Source organism: Parasteatoda tepidariorum, chromosome 6, assembly GCF_043381705.1.
Source record: "Parasteatoda tepidariorum isolate YZ-2023 chromosome 6, CAS_Ptep_4.0, whole genome shotgun sequence".
Lineage (NCBI taxonomy): Eukaryota > Metazoa > Arthropoda > Arachnida > Araneae > Theridiidae > Parasteatoda > Parasteatoda tepidariorum.
This window is the reverse complement of record NC_092209.1, coordinates 88120163-88132353: the sequence shown is the minus strand read 5'-3', so window position 1 is coordinate 88132353 and position 12191 is coordinate 88120163. Positions and strand designations below refer to the sequence as shown.

The window sequence follows — 12191 nt, the reverse complement described above, 5'->3', positions numbered from 1 at the left end:
AGGTGATATTGATTAAACGGTTTCGATTTGATTTGTAAATTTTGTGCGAACTTTTGTGAGAGAATTTTATGATATGCACCTTAAAGTCATTTGTGTCTAGCATCTGTTCCTTCTTTTGAGAAAAGAAAGGAAAAGAAAAAACGATTAAATATCTCTGATTTACTGATCAGGAATTTCAAGACTTCTCGTTTCTTGGATTTGTGCTGCATGCTTTACATCATTTAACATCATTTTATTCTATAGTTAATTAATGAAAAATTAAGTATTTTTATAGAAGTAAGTTTAAAAAAATTCAAGTTATTATTTTTATTTATTTATTTCCTTTTTTTTGCCTTTCCACAAGATAGATTCCTTTCGGCACACTAAAATGAAACAAAATAACCCCCCCTTCCCCAAAAATTTACTTCATAAACTCAAGAGTTAAAACTAGCATGTAACTTATTAAAAATAGTAACTTTTAATGATAAGGAACGTCAATGTTAAAAATCAATAAAAAATGTTACAAGACTAATTTATAGTTAATTCTGAAATTTCAAAAAGGTGGAAGATTCCTCAATATCATCACTGGTATGCGGGCAAAGAGCCAGGTTCTTCATTCACCCACAATTGTGACAAAGCTTCTAAAACTGCAATTTCCAGATTAGCAGATAATTTCTAGATTAGAAAAGTCTCTCGTTTTTTGAAGGCAGGAGAATCTTCAAGGTCTGCTCCAAATGTCACACTGAGCAGGCTACTCCCAAACACATCCCTGGACTATTTGGGACTTTCCAGTGAGGACAAATACCCATCCCCCCTTTTGGGTCTCGATTTCTTTAGGGTCAACGTTCTGGTGGACCTTGCCTGACTTCGTCAGATATTTGGAGGATAAGTCACAACAACAACAAGACTAATAAAAAAAGCTTAATAAGACAAGATTCTTAAGTGAATCAGGAGTCCTTGTATATAGATATAGAAATGATAACATTCTTATCCGTTTGTATATCTTTCCAACCATTCAATATTTAATATTAGTTCAGTATCTAGAATTTCCTTTTTGGTCCAAATCATTTTATTAGTTTATGGCTCTCATTTTTTTCTATGTTTGTATCCAAAATTATTTTTCAACAAGAAACAAACAATTAAAATTCATTAAAAACATATTATGAATGTTTTTAGTTACAACTTTTATTAAACTTATAGTTTTTGCTTTGAAATACGATTAAGAAAGTTGTTAAAATATTTTCCACTTAACATAGAAAGTTTGCAGTAATAATAAAATATTGAGTAGTTAGGATGACAATTTACGATACGATCTGAAAAATTTAATAGCTAAATTTATTATAATTAAAGTGTGTTTTACAATCAATTTAAAAACAAATTTATTTAATTCCAATTGGAGTTTTGTTAAGTCAGAGATTTTTGTGCAGCCATGTCACAATTTTTGAAACTTATTGGATGCCTTGTGCGTGCTTTTTTCTTTTCTTTCTAAATCATAAAATTTTACTCTTTTAAGGACCTACTGCCCCAATATTAAAAAAAAAATTAATGATACACACTTTAACACAAAGTCACAGTTTCCAAATTTACATTAAATTGATTTTTTGAAGAAAAAAAACTAAAATTCTACTCTACATAAAATTTTCATATAAAATTTATGCCCCAAAATCAATTGTTTAAATAATATTTTCTATTTTTTAATAAAAGTTATAAAGTCTTATTTTAGTATTTTTCTTCCATAATTTCATAGGAATCGAACCACAGTTACAACATCTATTTTTAAATATAAAAATTTTAAACATGTAGTAAAATAAAGTGAGCAGCGGATAATTTAAATTTTATTCTTTCATAAATAATACATTTTTATCCTTTCTTTATGGTACAAAATATTTAGAAGTGAGGATAATCAAATTAAAAAAAAAACTTTATAAAACAAGCCATTCAAAAAGTAAATTAATCGATTTAATAAAGACAGGGTACGTATTTGAGTAATTTTTTTTAATTAGAGTTTCTATAATTTAAAGTGAAATAAATCTCATGTAGTTTTTAAATAGAATGGAAATTCATGTANAAAAAAAACTAAAATTCTACTCTACATAAAATTTTCATATAAAATTTATGCCCCAAAATCAATTGTTTAAATAATATTTTCTATTTTTTAATAAAAGTTATAAAGTCTTATTTTAGTATTTTTCTTCCATAATTTCATAGGAATCGAACCACGGTTACAACATCTATTTTTAAATATAAAAATTTTAAACATGTAGTAAAATAAAGTGAGCAGCGGATAATTTAAATTTAATTCTTTCATAAATAATATGTTTTTATTCCTTTCTTTATGGTAGAAAGTATTAGAAGTGGGGATAATCAAATTAAAAAAAAAAAACTTTATAAAACAAGTCATTCAAAAAGTAAATTAATTGATTTAATAAAGACAGGGAACATATTTGAGTAATTTTTTTTAATTAGAGCATCTATAATTTAAACTGAAACAAATCTCATCTACTGATGTTCTTTTCAAACATTATAAATATTCATAGTTCATTCTTCTCACCAAGATTTGTTTTTCTTTCATTGTTCTTGTCCTTTGTCTTATTTAGTGTGTAAATTGAGACAGAATTAATGTTTAGCTATCAGAAAAGCAAAAACCTTTTTTTACTCATCCTTTTTTTTTTTTTTTTTTAACAGATTGTTAAGAAAAAAAAAGAAGAGTTTTGTTTATTTTGGTTGTTAAAAAGTGTCTGGAAAATAGATGCTTTTGGTATACAGATGTCTGGAAATACAACTTCCTATTGTATGATTTATCAACAGAAAAAGTCTTATCAGAAGAAATAAAAAATAGGAAAGTGTAATAATAGAAATCAATACAAAATTAAATCAATATAAACGCATTTGAAAGTGATTATATTCAATTTACTTTTTTATCCTTTTTACCAACAAAGAAAACATTTTTTTTTCTCTTCATGCCTATGGGTGGAAAAATTTGACCCTATCTTGAACTTTTTTAAGATAAACAATATAATAGTCAAGTGCAACTATTTCTAAGCATTTTACTTAATTTTACAATTGGTAGAACAGCTGTCCCATTCTTCGGTTTACAACTATCAATGTGCAACTCAACAGCCCTATAATTATGAATCCAACCCAGAAGACAAGGGAACTCCAAGCATTAAGACAAACTAGTCTTCTTGGAGGACTTTTGATGGAACTAACCTGCATTTGTGTTACATGGAGAACAAAATCACCAATAACTGACATGGTTGGCCTAAAGGCAAGATGATACGAATCTATAATACATCTATAACCGAGGTAAATTTAAATTAGCACAGAGACCAGTACGAGATAGGAGCAGAATTTGTATCGAGCAACCATCATTGGGATTTGAACCTGGGTTAACTCCATGCAGGGTATCAGCTACATTTTAGATTTTCAAATCTATGACCAAATCCAAGAATTTTTCATAACTTAACGAAATTACTATTTTTTCCAACAAAAACACAATAAATTTAAAAAAGCATTAAAATAACATTAATTGAAATGATAGGCATAACCAAAACTGTTATACTCTGCAACTCCATATTTATAGATTTTAAATTTAAAAAACAGAGTAATGAAAGAGTTGAAGCAATAAAATAGCTGGAAAAAATACAAAAGCAAATATTTCTTCTTCTTTTTTTCTGTAGAATTATGTTCTAAAGATACTTCTCTTGTTCGTCAGAAAGAAAAGAAATACTCCTGATTTTTCTGCTCTCATTTCAGAATAAAAAAATTTGCTAATGATTGGTTTGCTTCAACTAGAATTTTAAANATCAGAAAGGAAAGAAATACTCCTGATTTTTCTGTTCTCATTTCAGAATAAAAAAATTCGCCAATGACTGGTTTGCTTCAACTAGAATTTTAAATTGATAAAATAAGAAATATAATAACAAAAATTCTGAAATCACAGAAGTTTAAAAGATAATTCACTCTAGAAATGATGTTTTTATTTTCATTTTTTGACAGAACACCATAATTTTTTAAGAACAGGATAAAAACATTTTATATTTTAATAAAATATTACTGTGAGTGGGGTTTTTGTTACAAATTCAGATATTTGGAATTGGAACACCGTGAAATTGGGAAGGCGGCAAATTCCATTTTAAAAATTAGATTTTTCCGTCATCCAATTTCATGATTTTTGTTTAAAAAAATAGTTAAAATCATGACAAATTTTGTTCAATATTGAAATTCATGACTTTCCAGGTGAGCAGATACCCCGACAAGGGCAAGATGATTCGAATCTATAATGCGTCCACAACTGAGGAAAATTTAAATTAGTACAGTGACCAGTGCAAAATAGGAACAGAATTTGCACTATTGGGATTTGAACCTGGGTTAACTCTATGGGAGATGATGTTTTGAAACAACATATAAAAACATTTGCTTCCATATAATTATTAAAATATACCATTTAGGAGAGCCCATGCCCAGTTGATGTAAAATGTCCATCCTCACTCTTTGTGTAGCTGTTGCAGTCAGAGCCATTATTGGGACTTTTGGAAAGTTTACTCTTAAAACACTCAATCTCTTGTAATCAGGTCTAAAGTCATGACCCCACTTTAAAAGGAAAAGAAAGAAACAAATTAAGAAAAAATAAAATGATCAAATGGACAATCAATTAAAAAGAATTAATGCTTAAATAATATCACTTATAAGCAACAAGAATTTTAAAGTGCAATAGAGTATAAAAAAAATAAGGTATCAAGTAATTAGAAAACAGAAATAGGCAAAAGTTCAAACACAACTAGAAGTCAAGGCTATTATTTAAGTCTATAACACCTAAATGAGATATATAATAATGAGAGTAATTAATGGGAAAAAATAAGATAAAGTTAAAAGAATAATGAAATTTCTGCAAAACCATTTCTTCTCTTAAGTACATGGAAACCTCCCTTTTTTCAATATCAGACAGACATGACTACTTGGTTTTAAAGTTTTAATTAAAAATTTTTCTTAACGGCAAATTTAGTTTAAAATTTTAAATAGAACAACAGCATAATCATTTTGGAGCAGAAAAAATGCGTTTTGGTGCCAATTTTTTTTTTTTTTTTTTTTTNTTTTATTTTTTTTTTTTTTTTTTTTTTTAATGGTCTTAATATTCTGAGAAGCTTAGTATTCACAAAATTAGATTTTTAAGCATATTTCAGCAGATAAATTAATATTTTATATCATATTTAACAGAGCTTGGAAAAAAGAGATGTAATAGAAACATAACAAAGAATTATTTAAATAAACAAATAATTATTTTTTAGAATTTATTTCCTCGGGCTTACATCATATTTAAATAAATGAGCATTAGAATAATTAGATAAAAAAATTTCAATATTTTTTATTTTATAGATGTTTTTGAACAGCCGACCAAATTTTTGGGATTTACGACTACTAATGTTCAATTCCGTAGTCTTGTAGTTTAGAACCCAATCCAGAAGACAAGGGAATATCTGGATCAAGTATTGGGAGACATTTGCCTTCGTGGAGGACTTTTTTAATGGAACTAATGCACATTGGAGAGAAAAACCACGTAAACCTCCCATGGTTAGCCTGACTGCAAGGGGACTCTAGACCATGATCCGTCGATCACTGAGGATATTTTAAGTCAGCAATGTGGTCAGTGCAAGCCAGATGCGTAATTCGTATCCACCAGCCATCGCTGGGATTCAAAGCTGGTTCACCACACTTGGAAGGCAAGCGCTCTATTTCCTGAGCCCCTACAATCATCTATTTAATTTCAATACATCAATATTTGAATTCCCATTTTAAATGAAACTTACTGATAATAATATACAAAATCTTCAACACACAAAAAGAGCATTGTGGGGCACACAGCCCTGATTGCAGTTTTTTGTTCATTTACACAAGGTTTCTCAAATGACAATATCTTCAATTTTTGAACAGCTGGATCCCAGACATTTTCCTCACAAACCCACATCCTATTGTTTTATTTCATATTTTCATGTAGTTTGTCATTTTTTGATATTTTTAACTTCATATGATACAGAATGTTATTAAGACCCTTAAACTTTGCATTGGAGCAACGACTACTTGTTAACAATTTATTTAAGAATCACTTTTTGGCATACCTGATTTCATAGTAATTTTACGTATTAGGAATAGCTTTTTTCGGCCACTTTCACATGTTTTTTTTTTAAATTTTTAATTTCAATATTTTAAACACAATATTATTGCATATATTGTTATGAATTTTAAGGTTTCACTTTTGCACCTGGTCGATTCAGGCCAATTCTGTAGGGAATCCTTACCATTTAAAGATTTTTTTGTGTGGATAGATTATGTTATGACAATAGTGATTTTTGGCTGTACTTTGGAAACTATAGATTTTAGAACTCCAGTATTTCCATATTTCTGGTACCTTTTTACAAAAAGCAGGTCTCTATTCAAAATAGAATTCGCTCATACATTGATCAATATGAACACTCATAATTTTTATCTCTATCCGCAGAAAAAACAATATAGCAGGGTGCGTAGTCAAATCTTTCATCTTTCCAAAAAAAAAAATTTCCCTTTCTTCTCCAAATCTTTCCAAAAAAAAAAAAAATAATAAGCACCTTTTAAGTACTTTTTAAGCACTGAAATAATATTTTGAAGCACTATATACATTAGCAAAATGCAAAATAATTTTCAAAGACTTTAGATGATCATGAGAAAATAACTAGTTTCTTACAAAGAACTCTTTTCTTGATTTTATTACCCATTATCAAGAGATTTTTCAGTTCGATATCAGAAGGTGGAAAATGAAAATATTACGTGGCAAAAATCGACATGGTAACTCATGTTTGAAAAGGAAAAATTAAGCACTTTAAAAAAAAACCAATGAAAAAAGCACCTTTAAGAGCTTTTAAATAACGAAAATCGAAAATAAACATCTTTAAGCACTTTTTAAAAACTCTACGCACAATGTATATTTCAAAACAAGAAAAGTTTTGAACATTTGAGGCTATTAATTTGGACTGATCAGACACCTGCCGTAAGTAAAAGCAATATAATTTGACAAAATAAAAAAGTTTTTAGTTTGTATGCATTTAAAGCTTGGTTATAATTTTGCTTACATATTATTAATCTGCTGGCACATTATTTTTTTTCCCTGTCAAAGAATTATGCATCCCAAAGGACGAGTCATAACTCTTATTTTTGTAGCTACGATTTTTGGCATGTTTGACATGCTATAATAATGCTCAGGTAGAATCACAGGACAAGTGAATTTTGCTATTTTTGTAATAATATCTTCAAGCGCTCTATTCTATGAGAGAGAAAACACACCTTAATCAACATTTACGCAAAATACAAAAATTGCTTGCAGGTATGTAACAACAATAGTGGTTGGTGAAAGTCACAACTTTTGCTTAATGGATATTATTAGAGTTTTGGAGCAATTTTGGGAAAAAATGGCATTTTAGAATAGGTTGTTTCATTTTATTTTATAACCGTCATTGTACAAACAACCCAGTTTAGGGTTTACGGCTACTAACGTTCAACTTCGCAGATTTGTACTTTTGAACACAATCTAGAAGACAAGGGAACTTCTGGATCAAGTATGGGGAGAAATTTGCCTTGATGCAACTAACCTGCATTTACTTTACATGGAGAGGAGAACCACGAAAAACTTCTATGGTTAGCCTGACGACAGGGGGACTATAACCCATGATCCATGTACCACTGAGGATATTTTACGTCAGCACTGTGGTCAGCGAGAGCCGGGTGCGGAATTAGAATCGAGCAGTTACAGTTGGGATCGATCCCGGGTCACCTCACTGGGAGGCAAACGCTCTATCCTTTGAGCCATCACGGCTCCGGGGCTGTTTTGTTTTGGAGCAATTTGAGAAGCTCTGCTTTTATTTATTTCAAACTAATCTGTTCATAGAAATTTTTCATTCAACATGATGCTCCAATGTAGCGTTGTACCTTCTATGCAATTTTAACTTTTAAAATTGTGATTTGTAAATTTGTTTTTTATCTTACCAAATTTTAATTTTTCTTAATATTTAGGCACCACAGCAAACATGCTCTGACACTCGCAGAAAAAGATTTATATTAGCACTACGGATCAAAAAAAGAATTTTTAAGTGTGCTTAAATTTATAAAAATATACCTGGCTAACACAGTGAGCTTCATCAATAACAAATCGTTGTATCATATTTCTTGAGTATAGGTTTTCCAGGCAAGATTTTAATTTTATACTTGCACTTATCTAGAAAAAAAATATTCAATTTGAAAAAGAGCAAAAAATGATCACATCAACAGTTCAAATCAAACAAATATACCTCACAATTTGACTGGAAAATTTTCTTGAATATTTAAAGTAAATTTTGCGCATTATTATCTTGCTTTTTTTAAATCTGCACAGTGCAAATTTTTGAAGAAAGATCACATTTTGTAACTGATCTAGGATCTCACAAAACATTTTTTTTTAAATAGCAAAAGGGATTAAACAAACAGATTTCCAAAGTTTTAGAATGGAAATGATAGGGTTGCCTCAAACATTTACTTTCATTTAGAGTTTAGCAAGTTCAGTTTAACAAAATATCTCAGTATTTGATAAGACTTAATTAAACCAAAATAAATTATAATTGAAGTAAACGCGCAGAAAACATTAAAGCAAATTACTGAAAATTCAACAGCTGCTTAAACTCAGCACATTTGTTTGATTAAAACAGAAGCTATATAATTTAAAAATTTATTACAAGATTTTTAAGAGCAACTGTTAGAACTTTTTTTCTTAATTTAAGAAGTTTTAACAAATTAAAAGGTTATAAATATTATTTTCTTGTTTCAGATAAATATAAAGGAATACAACTAAATATTAACTATAAGTTTTGATTCATAACTCAACAAAAATACTGAAAATTTTATGTTGGAATTACATAAAAATTAAAAAGTTCGATACAAGGCATTTTATACTCAGCCGTATTGATTATTTAACACCTGAAATGTATTTTATTTTTCAGCTAATCATGATTAATTGAATTAAGAATAGTAAGTAGAAAAATTATAAAATGCAATAAAAGTTTTGAGAAGAAAATTGGCGTTGAAAGAAAAATGAGACATTTTTATGGCCCATAAAACCATATTTAAATTAAAGACCTTTTTAAGACAGTGCAGTATAATAGTTTAAAGACAGTATTGAACAACCATTGATTGATTTATAAAATGAAATTCATTCATCTCACTAATTAAAACAATATTGGTGTTTAAAAACACTTTTTTCGGTTAGTCGGAAATTTCAAAATTTTATCTACTGGCCATTAACTTGAACTTTCGTACTTATAAATAACCAAATTTATAATTTTTTCTACAAATAAACTCACAGAGAACTGATCAAATGAACGAAAGCATAAGAGAAAAGTAGTTCCCCAGTGTTGGACTCTCATCTAGACCCTACACTAACCTTTACTGTTATTATTTACATTAAAAGTAAGTGTAGGCCTTCATTGATATTTCAGACGGAGCACCAAAGGCACAAAAATTATCAGATTTTTTTATAAAGACTGCTCACAAATAAAGTTACAGGAGTTTAACATCTATAAACATGCAGTTCTATGTAATTATGCTAATTGGCTTTATTTAACATAGGAACAAAAAATAAAAAACATTCTTAATTTATTACATTTTTACAGCACCCAAGTTTAAGAGAAAATAATTCTTTTTCTGCATTTATAGTCAATTCAATGGCTTAAATTTTTAACACAAACAAGACAAACTATCAGTACAAAATAATAATAATTCCATTAATTTATTTTGAGTAACATATATTTTATCCACATCTTATTTTGAATACTTTTTTATTAACTAAATAAACAGATATTTAACTGTACAACTTAGAATGAAATTTCTAAAACCTAATTTAATATTAATGTAATTATAAAAAATTGAATAGTAATTCATACCATAGATATGATAAAATTATATAAAAGCAGTTTCTAATGTTTTATAATGATGCATAAATTTAATGTTAAAAATATATTCAGAGCTTGATTTAGAAAATTTAATAACTTTTCCAAAATAATTGCTACATAAATAATTTTGCTTCATAAAAACGGATAATTTTTCAGAAATGAAATCAATTAATTTCAATTTATAATTTAAATTTTGACAATCATATGAAAAGTTGAGCACTTGTAACAAAAATTTGATTAATAAAAACATAATAATTTTGTATAAATAAAAAAATTATTCATAAGGTTTTAGAAGTATGAATTTCTGACATTCTGGATAGACTTTTACTTGATTTTTCCATCCTAATAACAGGCACATTATGCTCTAATAAAAAGTTAAATGCATTTCATTAATAAAGTTAATTTAGGTTAATTATATAACAATTTCAGCTACATTATCAAGCTAATTTATTGTTAATTGTTTGGAATTCTTTGCTTAAACGATAATAATTAACAATTATTTTGATTTTGGTATAACCTATTCATCTACTACAATAATATGTGGGAAAAAAAGAATTTGAAAAAAATTTGGTTATTTTCAAGTGGGGGGGCATCCGATATAACCTATGTCGTTTGCTTGTTTTATCCAAGACCATCTTAGTAAACCCTGCAAAAATGTGACAAATTTCCTTAGTTAATGGTAAAGCTTAGCAAGATTTACTTGAAGCTAACTTAAAATAGTTTTTAGTCATATATCAGAGATCGGATACGGCATCATATTTTTAACTATCAATTAAGGCATGTGTAACCCTGCCATAAAAAATTCCAGAGAAACTACAAAACAGCTTATGGTCTTTTTATTTTATTTCGGAAAATTCATTACACAGCTCCAAGCTACACTGAAAATGGCAATTTATCTTCAAACTCACCAATTTAATTATCCTTGGGAATTACTCGGAAACAGTTTTAAAAGCAATTTTTATGTTTTGTCAAACTATTTATGTACCATTGGTGCATCATTTTAAAATAGTTTCACATTATTCAAAAAGAGAAGCACGATCTACTGTAAAAATTTATTTCACCTTAACATCAGATTTTAGAAGTTTTGCAATGTTTTGATACTGATCTGATTATAACTGAGTGGATTTAGTTATTTTTTTAATAATTTTAGGAAGTACTTATAAACTACTGCCAGTGTTCAACATTTAAATGGGAAATGCTTCATAAATCTGGAACTTTTTATATTAATCTTTACTTGTAATTAGCAAAAAATCTTCCCAACTGGCTGGCCAGCCAATGTAAAAAGAAATCAATTGTTTTCTTTTTCTTAAAAAAAAAAAAAAAAAAAAAAACAGCGGGGGGACTTTAGGGACCACAAGTCACAAAAAAGTGGAGGGAAAAAAAAGCTACTTTAAGGGACCAACTCTAAACGTACTGGTGGGCACGCAAATTACAGGGTAAATAATAGCTTAATATTGACTTTTAAAAACTAATGAAGTTAATAAAAAGTATACTTCTCACTGTATTATAAAGGATTATTGACCAGATTTGACACTTACTTTTTCTGGAGTTACATATAGTAGTTTAATGCCAGGCTCTCTTGATGCTAATTGAACATAAACATGGTTAGAAGTAGATGTATCAGTATCTCCTGTCAAACTATATGCAGGAATCTGAAAGTAACAGTAACACATTTTAGAATTTTATTACACAAAATTTAAATACGCACACAGTATTCAATAGTCTGTATCCTTATGGCAATTTAAGAACATTACCAACCAAGAGTTAAATTGTTTGGGTGATCGCACAGTCGGACATCAGGCAGCAGAGTTATCGAATGAAGCGTCACACTGAGTCATTTAATGTCATAGATTAGAATTTGTATTTATTTTTAAATTAGAGACAATCATAATACACTGGTGAAATAAATTAATAGAATTGACATATTTTTATGAATGTCACGAAAAGAACTGTACTGAATGTAAAACCACTGCTTCTAGACAAAAATGGAACTCTTTGTACATGAAATATGTAAGTGTACATGCGTGTAGTAGAGAAACAGGCTTTATAAGTGAGCATAAGTTAAGAGGCATTTCGTTCGTTAGCACACCTCGGCGAATTTCTTGGTGTTATTTTGCAGCAATAAGTTAAATTCAAATCGTAACTGTAAAAACAAATAACCATCAACGTTTAGATGATGGAATGAGGCGGCGAATGGTGTCGGGAGGCTGGGAGCAGGTCAATCTCAGGTCCAGATTTGTAGAGAGCTGAATTTAATGCCCAGCG

The 12191-nt window shown here is 28.6% G+C and overlaps 1 protein-coding gene across 2 annotated transcripts in view; it reads right to left on the bottom strand.

Moving 5' to 3' along the window:
• Nucleotides 1-12191, bottom strand: part of LOC107439561 (ATP-dependent DNA helicase Q1) — a 63761-nt gene that overhangs the window by 23983 nt on the left and 27587 nt on the right. For both annotated transcript variants that reach the window (XM_043053478.2, XM_043053479.2), the window contains exons 13-15: nt 11465-11578; nt 8123-8221; nt 4424-4572 (exon numbers count right to left, since the gene is read on the bottom strand). In XM_043053478.2, the coding sequence (XP_042909412.1) occupies nt 4424-4572; nt 8123-8221; nt 11465-11578 (362 nt within the window). The remainder of the gene's footprint in view (nt 1-4423; nt 4573-8122; nt 8222-11464; nt 11579-12191) is intronic.